At 45.6% G+C, this 19,185-nt stretch overlaps 1 protein-coding gene across 4 annotated transcripts in view; it reads right to left on the bottom strand.

Annotated features, from left to right (window-relative positions):
- ARHGAP33 (Rho GTPase activating protein 33) overlaps window positions 1-18,473 on the bottom strand; it is a 136,448-nt gene extending 117,975 nt beyond the window's left edge. For 3 of the 4 annotated variants that reach the window (XM_069947233.1, XM_069947236.1, XM_069947238.1), the window contains exons 1-3: window positions 18,435-18,473; window positions 7,635-7,739; window positions 28-97 (exon numbers count right to left, since the gene is read on the bottom strand). In XM_069947233.1, coding sequence (XP_069803334.1) covers window positions 28-90 — 63 coding nt within the window. In that variant the 5' untranslated portion in view covers window positions 91-97; window positions 7,635-7,739; window positions 18,435-18,473. Of the gene's footprint in view, window positions 1-27; window positions 110-7,634; window positions 7,740-18,434 lie in introns of all 4 variants that reach the window. The other variant, XM_069947234.1, reaches the window with a different exon arrangement.
- Window positions 18,474-19,185: the final 712 nt, after the last annotated feature.

Below are 19,185 nucleotides of genomic sequence, written 5' to 3'. Positions count from 1 at the left end.
TGCTGGATGTTATATTCTTCTTTGTACCTTGGTTGGGGGTTCTGGGGTCTCAGCTGTCAGGGATTCCTCAGCTTTTGGGGTCCCATCCATTCTACGTCTGGGGATAGAGCTATAAATCAATCATCTATATCAGTGATTTTCAACCTTTTTTGAGCGGCGGCACACTTTTTATACTTAAAAAATCCCGGGGCACACCACCAACCAAAATGGCACAAAATGACACTAAAACAGTACATATTATACATATAGTTCACGGAGTTCACTCTTGGGGGTTTTAAATCAGCTTCTTATCACCACAAGAGCTGCTTTTTAAGCCCTCAAGAGTGACATATGCCGGGCAGAGATCCTTTCAATAAATTATTCATTTTAAAAAAGTGAAATAAAAAAGGATAACCCCCTCATATATACAATCCCATGTAACCTCATACATACAGTGCCATGTATTCCCATATATATATATATATATATATATATAACAGTCCCATGAAAACTCATACATACAGTCCCACGTATATGAGCACATAATTATCAGCACCATATACTGTGGTGATGTGCACTGTATAGCCACAGTATATGGTGCTGATAATTATGTGGCTCATATAACTGCAGTATAAAGGGGTACAATGAGACGTACTATGGCCATGAGGCCAGAGTACAAGTGCCCCCTGCTTTGCCCTCATACAGTAATAATGCCCCCTGCAGTATGCCCCATATAATAATAATGCCCCCTGCAGTATGCCCCCATATAATAATAATAATGCCCCCTGCAGTATGCCCCATATAATAATAATGCCCCCTGCAGTATGCCCCCATATAATAATAATGCCCCCTGCAGTATGCCCCCATATAATAATAATGCCCTCTGCAGTATGCCCCCATATAATAATAATGCCCTCTGCAGTATGCCCCCATATATTAATAATGCCCTCTGCAGTATGCCCCCATATATTAATAATGCCCTCTGCAGTATGCCCCCATATATTAATAATGCCCTCTGCAGTATGCCCCCATATATTAATGCCCCCTGCAGTATGCCCCCATATAATAATAATGCCCCCTGCAGTATGCCCCCATATAATAATAATGCCCTCTGCAGTATGCCCCCATATAATAATAATGCCCTCTGCAGTATGCCCCCATATATTAATAATGCCCTCTGCAGTATGCCCCCATATATTAATAATGCCCTCTGCAGTATGCCCCCATATATTAATAATGCCCTCTGCAGTATGCCCCCATATATTAATGCCCCCTGCAGTATGCCCCATATAATGCCCCCTGCAGTATGCCCCCATATAATGCCCCCTGCAGTATGCCCCCATATATTAATGCCCCCTGCAGTATGCCCCCATATAATGCCCCCTGCAGTATGCCCCCATATAATGCCCCCTGCAGTATGCCCCCATATATTAATGCCCCCTGCAGTATGCCCCCATATAATGCCCCCTGCAGTATGCCCCCATATAATGCCCCCTGCAGTATGCCCCCATATATTAATGCCCCCTGCAGTATGCCCCCTGCAGTATGCCCCCATATAATGCCCCCTGCAGTATGCCCCCATATATTAATGCCCCCTGCAGTATGCCCCCATATATTAATGTCCCCTGCAGTATGCCCCCATATAATGCCCCTTGCAGTATGCCCCCCATATAATGCCCCCTGCAGTATGAGAATATGCACCAATAGTTTTAAAAAAAACAAAACAACAAACCATCATACTCACCTAATCGGCGCTGTGTGTTCTCCCTCCTCTTCAGGCTCCGTCCTGTGAGCCGCGGCGACTGAACCTCCGGCAGGCGTGATGACGTCACATCATCACGCCTGCCGGAGAGGTCACGTCCCGGCCTCCCATAGGCTGCTGGCATGAAGTGCCGCGGCCTATGGGAGTCAATGTCAGAGCAGGACGCTGACAGGTCCTGCTCTGACATTGTGCGCGATTGAATGTTTCGCCCGCTCACTGTGTGAGCGGGCGGAACATCAATCCATCGGCATATCCCTAGAAGCTGCGCGGCCGCAGCTTCTAGGGATATTAAAGGGACAGTTTCTAATTTCCGACCGGGATCCCGCGGCACAGCTGGCGGGTTCTCACGGCACACCAGTGTGCCGCGGCACCCCGGTTGGGAAACGCTGATCTATATAATATTACACAATCATAGAATAAAACCCACCACCATCTCTGCAGTGCAGCAGGGACACCTAGTGGCCATACAGTGAACAACAAACACGACAAACTACAAAGTGATACCCTCAACTGCTGTAAAAGCACGTGACTCCGCCCAAAGAGGAGGAGCCTATATGAAAAGCCATTGCCGGCCCCCTACTGGCTACTAGGTCACCATTATCAGACGGCCTTAGCGATGTAACATCAGGTCCCTGCACATGATCGCCCCCTATAGGTAAAAATGTATGATAGTATTGTGCACTGCCAAGGAATAGGGCCCTTCTCCATGGTGTGGCCCCTGACCGGCCCCTGGCTGATATTCCAAACATCTCCAATCTTATTATGTCTGGTGACCCATAGGAGATCAGGAAAACCGTGTGACTGTTCCATATTCATGGCCACCCAGCTCTCCCAGGTGCAGAAAGGAAAGCTGGATGACTGCTCCACATTCATGGTAGTATATAGTATATACTCAGTGTACAATATATCCTCTATGTACAGTATATCCTCTATGTACACCCTCTATGTACAGTATATCCTCTATGTATATCCTCTATGTGCAGTATATTCTATATCTATATCCTCTATGTGCAGTATATCCTCTATCTATATCCTCTAGGTACAATATACCCTCTATGTACAGTATATCCTATATGTATACCCTCTATATACAGTATATCCTCTATGTATACCCTCTATGTACAGTATATCCTATATGTATATCCTCTATATACAGTATATCCTCTATGTATACCCTCTATGTACAGTATATCCTATATGTATATCCTCTATGTACAGTATATCCTCTATGTGCAGTATATCCTATATGTACAGTATATCCTCTATGTGCAGTATATCATCTATGTATATCCTATATGTACAGTATATCCTATATGTATATCCTCTATGTATATCCTCTATGTACAGTATATCCTCTATGTATATCCTCTATGTGCAGTATATTCTATATCTATATCCTCTATGTGCAGTATATCCTCTATCTATATCCTCTAGGTACAATATACCCTCTATGTACAGTATATCCTATATGTATACCCTCTATGTACAGTATATCCTCTATGTATACCCTCTATGTACAGTATATCCTCTATGTATACCCTCTATGTACAGTATATCCTCTATGTATATCCTATATGTACAGTATATCCTATATGTATATTCCATATGTACAGTATATCCTATATGTATACCCTCTATGTATATCCTATATGTATATTCCTTATGTACAAAGGAAATAGGATATGTATATAGGATATACTGTACATTCTGCACATATATATATATATATATATATATATATATATATATATAGGAACTACTGTACTTATAGGATACACATATAGGATATACTGTACATAGAGGATATACATATAAGATATATTGATACTGTACATTTAGGATATACTGTAGATATAGGATATACATAGAGAATAGACTACATATAGGATATACATAGAGAATATACTGTACATATAGGATAGTATATCCTCTATGTACAGTATATCCTATATGTATATACTCTATGTACAGTATACCCTATATATATATCCTCTATGTACAGTATATCCTCTATGTATATCCTATGTGTACAGTATATCCTATAGGATACACTGTACATAGAGGATATACATAGAGAATGTACTGTACATATAGGATATACATATAGGATATACTGTACATAAAGGATATACATATAGGATATACTGTACACATAGGATATACATAGAGGATATACTGCACATAGAGGGTATACGTAGAGGATATACATAGAGGATATACTGTACATAGAGGATATACATAGAGGATATACTGTACATAGAGGGTATACATATAGGATGTACTGCACATAGAGGATATACATAGTTGATATACTGTACATATAGAATATACATAGAGGATATACATAGAGGATATCCTGATCTATATAGGAGGATAGACCACCCACCAGACCCTCAGCTGTGACACCAGAAGATCCTGATCTATATAAGAGACCACCCACCAGACCCTCAGCTGTGACACGAGAAGATCCTGATCTATATAAGGGACCACCCACCAGACCCTCAGCTGTGACACCAGAAGATCCTGATCTATATAAGAGACCACCCACCAGACCCTCAGCTGTGACACCAGAAGATCCTGATCTATATAAGAGACCACCCACCAGACCCTCAGCTGTGACACGAGAAGATCCTGATCTATATAAGGGACCACCCACCAGACCCTCAGCTGTGACACCAGAAGATCCTGATCTATATAAGAGACCACCCACCAGACCCTCAGCTGTGACACCAGAAGATCCTGATCTATATAAGAGACCACCCACCAGACCCTCAGCTGTGACACCAGAAGATCCTGATCTATATAAGAGACCACCCACCAGACCCTCAGCTGTGACACCAGAAGATCCTGATCTGTATAAGAGACCACCCACCAGACCCTCAGCTGTGACACCAGAAGATCCTGATCTATATAAGAGACCACCCACCAGACCCTCAGCTGTGACATCAGAAGATCCTGATCTATATAAGAGACCACCCACCAGACCCTCAGCTCTGACACCAGAAGATCCTGATCTATATAAGAGACCACCCACCAGACCCTCAGCTGTGACACCAGAAGATCCTGATCTATATAAGAGACCACCCACCAGACCCTCAGCTGTGACACCAGAAGATCCTGATCTATATAAGAGACCACCCACCAGACCCTCAGCTGTGACACCAGAAGATCCTGATCTATATAAGAGACCACCCACCAGACCCTCAGCTGTGACACCAGAAGATCCTGATCTATATAAGAGACCACCCACCAGACCCTCAGCTGTGACACCAGAAGATCCTGATCTATATAAGAGACCACCCACCAGACCCTCAGCTGTGACACCAGAAGATCCTGATCTATATAAGAGACCACCCACCAGACCCTCAGCTGTGACACCAGAAGATCCTGATCTATATAAGAGACCACCCACCAGACCCTCAGCTGTGACACCAGAAGATCCTGATGTATATAAGAGACCACCCACCAGACCCTCAGCTGTGACACCAGAAGATCCTGATCTATATAAGAGACCACCCACCAGACCCTCAGCTGTGACATCAGAAGATCCTGATCTATATAAGAGACCACCCACCAGACCCTCAGCTCTGACACCAGAAGATCCTGATCTATATAAGAGACCACCCACCAGACCCTCAGCTGTGACACCAGAAGATCCTGATCTATGTAAGAGACCACCCACCAGACCCTCAGCTGTGACACCAGAAGATCCTGATCTATATAAGAGACCACCCACCAGACCCTCAGCTGTGACACCAGAAGATCCTGATCTATATAAGAGACCACCCACCAGACCCTCAGCTGTGACACCAGAAGATCCTGATCTATATAAGGGACCACCCACCAGACCCTCAGCTGTGACACCAGAAGATCCTGATCTATATAAGAGACCACCCACCAGACCCTCAGCTGTGACACCAGAAGATCCTGATCTATATAAGAGACCACCCACCAGACCCTCAGCTGTGACACCAGAAGATCCTGATCTATATAAGGGACCACCCACCAGACCCTCAGCTGTGACACCAGAAGATCCTGATCTATATAAGAGACCACCCACCAGACCCTCAGCTGTGACACCAGAAGATCCTGATCTATATAAGAGACCACCCACCAGACCCTCAGCTGTGACACCAGAAGATCCTGATCTATATAAGAGACCACCCACCAGACCCTCAGCTGTGACACCAGAAGATCCTGATCTATATAAGGGACCACCCACCAGACCCTCAGCTGTGACACCAGAAGATCCTGATCTATATAAGAGACCACCCACCAGACCCTCAGCTGTGACACCAGAAGATCCTGATCTGTATAAGAGACCACCCACCAGACCCTCAGCTGTGACACCAGAAGATCCTGATCTATATAAGAGACCACCCACCAGACCCTCAGCTGTGACACCAGAAGATCCTGATCTGTATAAGAGACCACCCACCAGACCCTCAGCTGTGACACCAGAAGATCCTGATCTATATAAGAGACCACCCACCAGACCCTCAGCTGTGACATCAGAAGATCCTGATCTATATAAGAGACCACCCACCAGACCCTCAGCTGTGACACCAGAAGATCCTGATCTATATAAGAGACCACCCACCAGACCCTCAGCTGTGACACCAGAAGATCCTGATCTATATAAGAGACCACCCACCAGACCCTCAGCTGTGACACCAGAAGATCCTGATCTATATAAGAGACCACCCACCAGACCCTCAGCTGTGACACCAGAAGATCCTGATCTATATAAGAGACCACCCACCAGACCCTCAGCTGTGACACCAGAAGATCCTGATCTATATAAGAGACCACCCACCAGACCCTCAGCTGTGACACCAGAAGATCCTGATCTATATAAGAGACCACCCACCAGACCCTCAGCTGTGACACCAGAAGATCCTGATCTATATAAGAGACCACCCACCAGACCCTCAGCTGTGACACCAGAAGATCCTGATCTATATAAGAGACCACCCACCAGACCCTCAGCTGTGACACCAGAAGATCCTGATGTATATAAGAGACCACCCACCAGACCCTCAGCTGTGACACCAGAAGATCCTGATCTATATAAGAGACCACCCACCAGACCCTCAGCTGTGACATCAGAAGATCCTGATCTATATAAGAGACCACCCACCAGACCCTCAGCTCTGACACCAGAAGATCCTGATCTATATAAGAGACCACCCACCAGACCCTCAGCTGTGACACCAGAAGATCCTGATCTATGTAAGAGACCACCCACCAGACCCTCAGCTGTGACACCAGAAGATCCTGATCTATATAAGGGACCACCCACCAGACCCTCAGCTGTGACACCAGAAGATCCTGATCTATATAAGAGACCACCCACCAGACCCTCAGCTGTGACACCAGAAGATCCTGATCTATATAAGGGACCACCCACCAGACCCTCAGCTGTGACACCAGAAGATCCTGATCTATATAAGAGACCACCCACCAGACCCTCAGCTGTGACACCAGAAGATCCTGATCTATATAAGAGACCACCCACCAGACCCTCAGCTGTGACACCAGAAGATCCTGATCTATATAAGGGACCACCCACCAGACCCTCAGCTGTGACACCAGAAGATCCTGATCTATATAAGAGACCACCCACCAGACCCTCAGCTGTGACACCAGAAGATCCTGATCTATATAAGAGACCACCCACCAGACCCTCAGCTGTGACACCAATCACATCTGCAGATTCACTGACAGTAAGAAGCTCTTGAGAGGAAGGAATAGAGGAATGGCTGCAGCTCTGGTGCGGATATGAGGAGCTGTCGGTAGCTCCTAAAACAGCTGAGATAAACCTGCGCTGACACATTGTAACAAATACAGTCACTTGAGCTGTCAGATAGGAGGCTCGGGGGGCAGGACTCACCTGTCGGCCAGGTAGCTCTCTGGGCTCTGCTGTGTTTCTATGTAAAGTGCAGGCGTCTGTTTTGCAAACGTGGAACTGCGACTAAAGAGGAAGCCGGTCCGGCAACTACAACGGGAAGCTGCTGGTTAACCCTTTCCTGCCACACACTAACTGTACAGACAGATCAGACATTGTGGCTACAGCTCACCTGAGAAGCTTCATGGCTGTAATCACCTGACCCCCCCCCCTCCCCCACCAGTCACTACTCACCTCCTATATACAGTATATAGCAGAGTACCTGTAATCACCTGACGACCCCCCCCCCGCTCATCTCCTATATACAATACTAGAAAATGTACCCGTCGCTGCCCGGGTATAAAGTGTCAGTGTGTTAATTAGATTTGTTCTAAGGTGCCCAGGAGGCCAAGCTAAAGGTATTGTTTCATCTGAGTTATTCAGTGGAATTAGTGTATACCTGTAGTGCATAGTTGGAGGGGTTCTGTATACCCACAATGTATAGTTTTTAGGGGTCTCGCCTATCTGAAGTGCATAGTTGAGGGGGCTGTATACCTATAGTGTATAGTTGGGGGGGGTCCTGTATACCTGTAGTGTGTAGTTGGGGGGGCTGTATACCTGTAGTGTATAGTTGAGGGAGTTCCTGTATACCGGCAGTGTACAGTTGGTGAAGGTCCTGTATACCTGTACTGTATAGTTCGGGGGTCCTGTATACCTGTAGTATATAGTTGGTGCTGTATACCTGTAATGTATAGTTGGTGGAGGTCTTGTATACCTGTAGTTTATAGTTTGAGGGTCCTCGATACCTGTAGTGTATAATTGGTGGAGGTCTTGTATACCTGTAGTATATAGTTCGGGGGTCCTGTATACCTGTAGTGCATAGTTTGAGGGTCCTGTATAACTGTAGTATAGAGTTGGTGGAGGTCCTGTATACCTGTAGTGTATAGTTTGGGGTCCTATATACCTGTAGTATATAGTTGGTGGAGTTCCTGTATACCTATAGTATATAGCTTTGGGGTCCTGTGTACCTGTAGTATAGAGTTGGTGAAGGTGCTGTATACCTGTATTATAGAGTTGGTGTAGGTCCTGCATATCTGTAGTATATAGTTTTGAGGTCCTGTATACATGTAGTGTATAGTTTGGGGTCCTATATACCTGTAGTATATAGTTTGTAAAGTTCCTGTATACCTGTAGTGTATAGTTTTGGGGTCCTGTATACCTGTAGTGTATAGATTGGGGTCCTGTATACCTGTAGTATATAGTTGGTGGAGGTCCTGTATACCTGAAGTATATAGTTGGTGGAGGTCCTGTATACCTGTAGTGTATAGTTTTGGGGTCCTGTATACCTGTAGTGTAAAGTTTGGGGTCCTGTATACCTGTAGTATATAGTTTTTAGAGGTCCCGTGCACCTGTAGTGTATAGTTTTGGGGTCCTGTATACCTGTAGTGTCCTGTATACCTGCAGGGTCGTATTTACCCGTATGGCAGTGTTATTCAGTCACATTGTGTCGGTATTGGTCATGTCTGGTATGGCGGTGTTATCCAGTCACATTGTGTCAGTATTGGTCATTTCTGGTATAGCGGTGTTATCCAGTCACAGTATGGCAGTATTGGTCAGGTCTGGTGTGGCGGTGTTCTCCAGTCACAGTATGGCGGTATTGGTCAGGTCTGGTATAGCGGTGTTACCCAGTCACAGTATAGCGGTATTGGTCAGGTCTGGTATGGCAGTGTAATCCAGTCATAGTATGGCGGTATTGGTCAGGTCTGGTATGGCAGTGTTATCCAGTCACAGTATGGCGGTATTGGTCAGGTGTGGCATGACAGTGTTATCCAGTTACAGTATGGCGGTATTGGTCAGGTCTGGTATAGCAGTTTTTTCCATTCATAGTATGGTGGTATTGGTCAGGTGTGTTATGACAGTGTTACCCAGTCACAGTATGGTGGTATTGGTCAGGTCTGGTATAGCGGTGTTATCCAGTCACAGTATGGCGGTATTGGTCAGGTCTGATATGATGGTGTTATCCAGTCACAGTATGGCGGTATTAGTCAGGTCTGGTATGGCAGTGTTATCCAGTCACAGTATGGCGGTATTGGTCAGGTCTGGTATGGCAGTGTTATCCAGTCACAGTATGGCGGTATTGGTCAGGTCTGGTATGGCAGTGTTATCCAGTCACAGTATGGCGGTATTGGTCAAGTCTGGTATGGCAGTGTTATCCAGTCACAGTATGGCGGTATTGGTCAGGTCTGGTATGACAGTGTTATCCAGCACAGTATGGCGGTATTGGTCAGTTCTGCTGTGGCAGTGTTACCCAGTCACAGTTTGGTATACCTGTAGTTCCCTGTATATACATGTACTGTATAAATGGAGTAGGGTGCCCTGTATATACATGTACTGTATAGATGGAGTAGGGGGTCCTGTATATACATGTACTGTATAAATGGATTAGAGGGTCCTGTAAACATGTCCTGTATAGATGGAGTAGGGGGCCCTGTATACATGTACTGTATAGATGGAGTAGGGGGTCCTGTATATACATGTACTGTATAGATGGAGTAGGGGGCCCTGTATACATGTACTGTATAGATGGAGTAGGGGGCCCTGTATACATGTACTGTATAGATGGAGTAGGGGGTCCTGTATATACATGTACTGTATTGATGGAGTAGGGGGTCCTGTATATACATGTACTGTATTGATGGAGTAGGGGGTCCTGTATATACATGTACTGTATTGATGGAGTAGGGGTCCTGTATATACATGTACTGTATAGATGGAGTAGGGGGCCCTGTATACATGTACTGTATAGATGGAGTAGGGGGTCCTGTATATACATGTACTGTATAGATGGAGTAGGGGGCCCTGTATACATGTACTGTATAGATGGAGTAGGGGGTCCTGTATATACATGTACTGTATAGATGGAGTAGGGGGTCCTGTATATACATGTACTGTATAGATGGAGTAGGGGGTCCTGTATATACATGTACTGTATAGATGGAGTAGGGGGCCCTGTATATACATGTACTGTATAGATGGAGTAGGGGGTCCTGTATATACATGTACTGTATAGATGGAGTAGGGGGCCCTGTATATACATGTACTGTATAGATGGAGTAGGGGGCCCTGTATATACATGTACTGTATGGATGGAGTAGGGGGTCCTGTATATACATGTACTGTAAAGATGGAGTAGGGGGCCCTGTATATACATGTCCTGTATAGATGGAGTAGGGGGTCCTGTATATACATGTACTGTATAGATGGAGTAGGGGGTCCTGTATATACATGTACTGTATAGATGGAGTAGGGGGTCCTGTATATACATGTACTGTATAGATGGAGTAGGGGGCCCTGTATATACATGTACTGTATAGATGGAGTAGGGGGTCCTGTATATACATGTACTGTATAGATGGAGTAGGGGGTCCTGTATACATGTACTGTATAGATGGAGTAGGGGGTCCTGTATATACATGTACTGTAAAGATGGAGTAGGGGGCCCTGTATATACATGTCCTGTATAGATGGAGTAGGGGGTCCTGTATATACATGTACTGTATAGATGGAGTAGGGGGCCCTGTATATACATGTACTGTATAGATTGCGTAGGGGGCCCTGTATATACATGTACTGTATAGATTGCGTAGGGGGCCCTGTATATACATGTACTGTATAGATGGAGTAGGGGGCCCTGTATATACATGTACTGTATAGATGGAGTAGGGGGTCCTGTATATACATGTACTGTATAGATGGAGTAGGGGGTCCTGTATATATATGTACTGTATAGATAGAGTAGGGGGTCCTGTATATACATGTACTGTATAGATGGAGTAGGGGGTCCTGTATATACATGTACTGTATAGATGGAGTAGGGGGTCCTGTATATACATGTACTGTATGGATGGAGTAGGGGGTCCTGTATATATATGTACTGTATAGATGGAGTAGGGGGTCCTGTATATACATGTACTGTATAGATGGAGTAGGGGGTCCTGTATATACATGTACTGTATAGATGGAGTAGGGGGTCCTGTATACATGTACTGTATAGATGGAGTAAGGGGTCCTGTATACATGTACTGTATAGATGGAGTAGGGGGTCCTGTATATATGGAGTAGGGGGTCCTGTATATACATGTACTGTATAGATGGAGTAGGGGGTCCTGTATATATATGTACTGTATAGATGGAGTAGGGGGTCCTGTATATACATATACTGTATAGATGGAGTAGGGGGTCCTGTATATACATGTACTGTATAGATGGAGTAGGGGGTCCTGTATACATGTACTGTATAGATGGAGTAGGGGGTCCTGTATACATGTACTGTATAGATGGAGTAGGGGGCCCTGTATACATGTACTGTATAGATGGAGTAGGGGGTCCTGTATACCTGTACTGTATAGATGGAGTAGGGGGTCCTGTATACCTGTACTGTATAGATGGGGTAGGGGGTCCTGTATACATGTACTGTATAGTTGGAGTAGGCGGTCTACCAGTTATTACTGTGGATGTTGTGAGGCAGCTTCCCTAGCAACCATTGCTCCCTGTGACAATGAAAGCAGTAATCCTATTGGTTGCTAAGGCTCCAACTGCCGTGTCTGCTGCAGCTAATTATATCACCTGTGCGTGCAGTGATGAGATTTTCCCATTCATCTCTATGGGGCGCCTCTCTTTCCCCTCCCCCTCCCCTCCTGTACATCTGGCGGGGACGGGACCTTCGCTATAACCTTCCCGGGCACCCAATGTATCTGTGGGCCAAATTTGGGGTCAAACGGTTCAGGCGTTTGGAAGTCTATAGAGGACAGACAGACAGACAGAAGGACAGACAGACTTTGATTTTTATTATATAGATATAGCAGAGTACCTGTAATCACCTGACCCCCCATCATCTCCTATATACAGTATATAGCAGAGTACCTGTAATCACCTGACCCCCCATCATCTCCTATATACAGTATATAGCAGAGTACCTGTAATCACCTGACCCCCCATCATCTCCTATATACAGTATATAGCAGAGTACCTGTAATCACCTGACCCCCCATCATCTCCTATATACAGTATATAGCAGAGTACCTGTAATCACCTGACCCCCCATTATCCCCTATATACAGTATATAGCAGAGTACCTGTAATCACCTGACCCCCCATTATCCCCTATATACAGTATATAGCAGAGTACCTGTAATCACCTGACCCCCCTATCATCCCCTATATACAGTATATAGCAGAGTACCTGTAATCACCTGACCCCCCCATCTCCCCCTATATACAGTATATAGCAGAGTACCTGTAATCACCTGACCCCCCATCATCTCCTATATACAGTATATAGCAGAGTACCTGTAATCACCTGACCCCCCATCATCTCCTATATACAGTATATAGCAGAGTACCTGTAATCACCTGACCCCCCATCATCTCCTATATACAGTATATAGCAGAGTACCTGTAATCACCTGACCCCCCCCCCCATCATCTCCTATATACAGTATATAGCAGAGTACCTGTAATCACCTGACCCCCCATCATCTCCTATATACAGTATATAGCAGAGTACCTGTAATCACCTGACCCCCCATCATCCCCTATATACAGTATATAGCAGAGGACCTGTAATCACCTGACCCCCCATCATCTCCTATATACAGTATATAGCAGAGTACCTGTAATCACCTGACCCCCCATCATCTCCTATATACAGTATATAGCAGAGTACCTGTAATCACCTGACCCCCCCCATCATCTCCTATATACAGTATATAGCAGAGTACCTGTAATCACCTGACCCCCCCATCATCTCCTATATACAGTATATAGCAGAGTACTGTAATCACCTGACCCCCCCCCCCCTCCCCATCATCTCCTATATACAGTATATAGCGGAGTACCTGTAATCACCTGACCCCCCATCATCTCCTATATACAGTATATAGCAGAGTACCTGTAATCACCTGACCCCCCCATCATCTCCTATATACAGTATATAGCAGAGTACCTGTAATCACCTGACCCCCCATCATCTCCTATATACAGTATATAGCAGAGTACCTGTAATCACCTGACCCCCCATCATCTCCTATATACAGTATATAGCAGAGTACCTGTAATCACCTGACCCCCCATTATCCCCTATATACAGTATATAGCAGAGTACCTGTAATCACCTGACCCCCCTATCATCCCCTATATACAGTATATAGCAGAGTACCTGTAATCACCTGACCCCCCTATCATCCCCTATATACAGTATATAGCAGAGTACCTGTAATCACCTGACCCCCCCCATCATCTCCTATATACAGTATATAGCAGAGTACCTGTAATCACCTGACCCCCCCCCATCATCTCCTATATACAGTATATAGCAGAGTACCTGTAATCACCTGACCCCCCATCATCCCCTATATACAGTATATAGCAGAGGACCTGTAATCACCTGACCCCCCATCATCTCCTATATACAGTATATAGCAGAGTACTGTAATCACCTGACCCCCCCCCCTCCCCATCATCTCCTATATACAGTATATAGCAGAGTACCTGTAATCACCTGACCCCCCCCCATCATCTCCTATATACAGTATATAGCAGAGTACCTGTAATCACCTGACCCCCCCATCATCTCCTATATACAGTATATAGCAGAGTACCTGTAATCACCTGACCCCCTCCACATCATCCCCTATATACAGTATATAGCAGAGTACCTGTAATCACCTGACCCCCCATCTCCCCCTATATACAGTATATAGCAGAGTACCTGTAATCACCTGACCCCCCCCCATCATCTCCTATATACATTATATAGCAGAGTACCTGTAATCACCTGACCCCCCATCTCCCCCTATATACAGTATATAGCAGAGTACCTGTAATCACCTGACCCCCTCCCCATCATCCCCTATATACAGTATATAGCAGAGTACCTGTAATCACCTGACCCCCCTATCATCCCCTATATACAGTATATAGCAGAGTACCTGTAATCACCTGACCCCCCTATCATCCGCTATATACAGTATATAGCAGAGCACCTGTAATCACCTGACCCCCCCATCATCTCCTATATACAGTATATAGCAGAGTACCTGTAATCACCTGACCCCCCATTTCCCCCTATATACAGTATATAGCAGAGTACCTGTAATCACCTGACCCCCCCCCCATCATCTCCTATATACAGTATATAGCAGAGTACCTGTAATCACCTGACCCCCCATCATCTCCTATATACAGTATATAGCAGAGTACCTGTAATCACCTGACCCCCCATCATCCCCTATATACAGTATATAGCAGAGTACCTGTAATCACCTGACCCCCCCATCATCTCCTATATACAGTATATAGCAGAGTACCTGTAATCACCTGACCCCCCATTTCCCCCTATATACAGTATATAGCAGAGTACCTGTAATCACCTGACCCCCCATCTCCCCCTATATACAGTATATAGCAGAGTACCTGTAATCACCTGACCCCCCCCCCATCATCTCCTATATACAGTATATAGCAGAGTACCTGTAATCACCTGACCCCCCATCATCTCCTATATACAGTATATAGCAGAGTACCTGTAATCACCTGACCCCCCCATCATCTCCTATATACAGTATATAGCAGAGTACCTGTAATCACCTGACCCCCCCCCCATCATCTCCTATATACAGTATATAGCAGAGTACCTGTAATCACCTGACCCCCCATCATCTCCTATATACAGTATATAGCAGAGTACCTGTAATCACCTGACCCCCCATCATCTCCTATATACAGTATATAGCAGAGTACCTGTAATCACCTGACCCCCCATCTCCCCCTATATACAGTATATAGCAGAGTACCTGTAATCACCTGCCCCCCCCATCTCCCCCTATATACAGTATATAGCAGAGTATCTGTAATCACCTGACCCCCCCTGTCATCTCCTATATACAGTATATAGCAGAGTACCTGTAATCACCTGACCCCCCCATCATCCCCTATATACAGTATATAGCAGAGTACCTGTAATCACCTGACCCCCCATCATCACCTATATAGAGTATTTAGCAGAGTACCTGTAATCACCTGACCCCCCATCATCCCCTATATACAGTATATAGCAGAGTACCTGTAATCACCTGACCCCCCATCATCCCCTATATACAGTATATAGCAGAGTACCTGTAATCACCTGACCCCCCATCATCTCCTATATACAGTATATAGCAGAGTACCTGTAATCACCTGACCCCCTCCCCATCTCCCCCTATATACAGTATATAGCAGAGTACCTGTAATCACCTGATCCCCCATCTCCCCCTATATACAGTATATAGCAGAGTACCTGTAATCACCTGACCCCCCCTTTTCCCCCTATATACAGTATATAGCAGAGTACCTGTAATCACCTGACCCCCCATCTCCCCCTATATACAGTATATAGCAGAGTACCTGTAATCACCTGACCCCCCATCATCTCCTATATACAGTATATAGCAGAGTACCTGTAATCACCTGACCCCCCCCCCATCATCTCCTATATACAGTATATAGCAGAGTACCTGTAATCACCTGACCCCCCATCTCCCCCTATATACAGTATATAGCAGAGTACCTGTAATCACCTGATCCCCCATCTCCCCCTATATACAGTATATAGCAGAGTACCTGTAATCACCTGACCCCCCATCATCTCCTATATACAGTATATAGCAGAGTACCTGTAATCACCTGACCCCCCATTTCCCCCTATATACAGTATATAGCAGAGTACCTGTAATCACCTGACCCCCCATCATCCCCTATATACAGTATATAGCAGAGTACCTGTAATCACCTGACCCCCCATCATCTCCTATATACAGTATATAGCAGAGTACCTGTAATCACCTGACCCCCCTTTTCCCCCTATATACAGTATATAGCAGAGTACCTGTAATCACCTGACCCCCCATCTCCCCCTATATACAGTATATAGCAGAGTACCTGTAATCACCTGACCCCCCATCATCCCCTATATACAGTATATAGCAGAGTACCTGTAATCACCTGACCCCCCATCTCCCCCTATATACAGTATATAGCAGAGTACCTGTAATCACCTGACCCCCCTATCATCTCCTATATACAGTATATAGCAGAGTACCTGTAATCACCTGACCCCCTCCCCATCATCCCCTATATACAGTATATAGCAGAGTACCTGTAATCACATGACCCCCCCATCATCTCCTATATACAGTATATAGCAGAGTACCTGTAATCACCTGACCCCCCATCATCTCCTATATACAGTATATAGCAGAGTACCTGTAATCACCTGACCCCCCATCTCCCCCTATATACAGTATATAGCAGAGTACCTGTAATCACCTGACCCCCCCATCATCTCCTATATACAGTATATAGCAGAGTACCTGTAATCACCTGACCCCCCCATCATCCCCTATATACAGTATATAGCAGAGTACCTGTAATCACCTGACCCCCCATTTCCCCCTATATACAGTATATAGCAGAGTACCTGTAATCACCTGACCCCCCATCATCTCCTATATACAGTATATAGCAGAGTACCTGTAATCACCTGACCCCCCCATCATCTCCTATATACAGTATATAGCAGAGTACCTGTAATCACCTGACCCCCCCATCATCCCCTATATACAGTATATAGCAGAGTACCTGTAATCACCTGACCCCCCATCATCTCCTATATACAGTATATAGCAGAGTACCTGTAATCACCTGACCCCCCATCATCTCCTATATACAGTATATAGCAGAGTACCTGTAATCACCTGACCCCCCATCATCTCCTATATACAGTATATAGCAGAGTACCTGTAATCACCTGACCCCCCATCATCTCCTATATACAGTATATAGCAGAGGACCTGTAATCACCTGACCCCCCATCATCCCCTATATACATTATATAGCAGAGTACCTGTAATCACCTGACCCCCCCATCATCTCCTATATACAGTATATAGCAGAGTACCTGTAATCACCTGACCCCCCCATCATCTCCTATATACAGTATATAGCAGAGTACCTGTAATCACCTGACCCCCCATCATCCCCTATATACAGTATATAGCAGAGTACCTGTAATCACCTGACCCCCCATCATCCCCTATATACAGTATATAGCAGAGTACCTGTAATCACCTGACCCCCCATCATCTCCTATATACAGTATATAGCAGAGTACCTGTAATCACCTGACTCCCCCCTATCATCTCCTATATACAGTATATAGCAGAGTACCTGTAATCACCTGACCCCCCATCTCCCCCTATATACAGTATATAGCAGAGTACCTGTAATCACCTGACCCCCCATCTCCCCCTATATACAGTATATAGCAGAGTACCTGTAATCACCTGACCCCCCATTTCCCCCTATATACAGTATATAGCAGAGTACCTGTAATCACCTGACCCCCCATCATCCCCTATATACAGTATATAGCAGAGTACCTGTAATCACCTGACCCCCCATCATCCCCTATATACAGTATATAGCAGAGTACCTGTAATCACCTGACCCCCCATCTCCCCCTATATACAGTATATAGCAGAGTACCTGTAATCACCTGACCCCCCCATCTCCCCCTATATACAGTATATAGCAGAGTACCTGTAATCACCTGACCCCCCATCTCCCCCTATATACAGTATATGCAGTAACCGCAGGGGGTGGCAATGTCCTGTTGGGGTTAGCTTAGCGGTGTTGTGGCTGATAAGTGGGTGTAGAGTCACTTGGGCACTTGTCACAGTAGCCCGGAGTATCAGCGTTGTCACCCACCCCCGGTTGGATGGGTCTTGTATCCGCAGGTTTGGAGAGCCCAAGTATACGCTGGTGTGCTGGGGCAACATGATAGACAGAGCCCAGTGACTTAACCAGAATAACGTAGTGCTTCAGTGCAATACATAAAGGATATCGCTACAATAAGTGCAGGCGAGAGACAGAAGACGTGGTAGTCTGCCAAACAGAAGGCAGTGGAGTAGAGGAGCGTGGGAAGGGCCCGTCCAATAAAGCAGTGTACGCTGACGGGATAGCCGAGCTGACAGTAGTTGAGAAGATTTTCTGACCGCTTAATATCAGCTGCTCAGCCGCTATTGGCTGAGCACAACAGAAGCCCCACACAGAAGACGGCCAATGGCGGCTGAGCAGCTGATGACGCGCTGGGGGGGGGGGGGGGGGGGGGCGGCATGAGGAAGGGCTGGAGCAGTCAGGCGGCCTCCTGAAGATGACGTGATCGTGCCAAGATGGCGGCCGGGGTCGATAGTGATTCCCAGTGATTGGATGGGGCTGTGTGGTGTAAGAGAAAGAAGAGGATAGGGCAGCTAAAGGAGGGAAAAACCTGCCCTTGTGACAGGAGGATAAGGAACACATGACATATAACAATTAACCTTCATTGCCTCCTTCAGCTGTGCACAGAATAAAACCTAGAGAATACATGGTAGTGACCCCTAGTGGGGAAAACACAGAACACACTTGAACCATATCCCACAGTGTGAGCCTGATACAAGTTACTTTGCCCAGGTGCAATAGA

The sequence above is a fragment of the Dendropsophus ebraccatus genome, chromosome 12, assembly GCF_027789765.1.
Source record: "Dendropsophus ebraccatus isolate aDenEbr1 chromosome 12, aDenEbr1.pat, whole genome shotgun sequence".
Taxonomy (NCBI): Eukaryota; Metazoa; Chordata; class Amphibia; order Anura; family Hylidae; genus Dendropsophus; species Dendropsophus ebraccatus.
The sequence above is the reverse complement of the archived record's forward strand: the minus strand, read 5'-3'. Positions and strand labels throughout refer to the sequence as shown.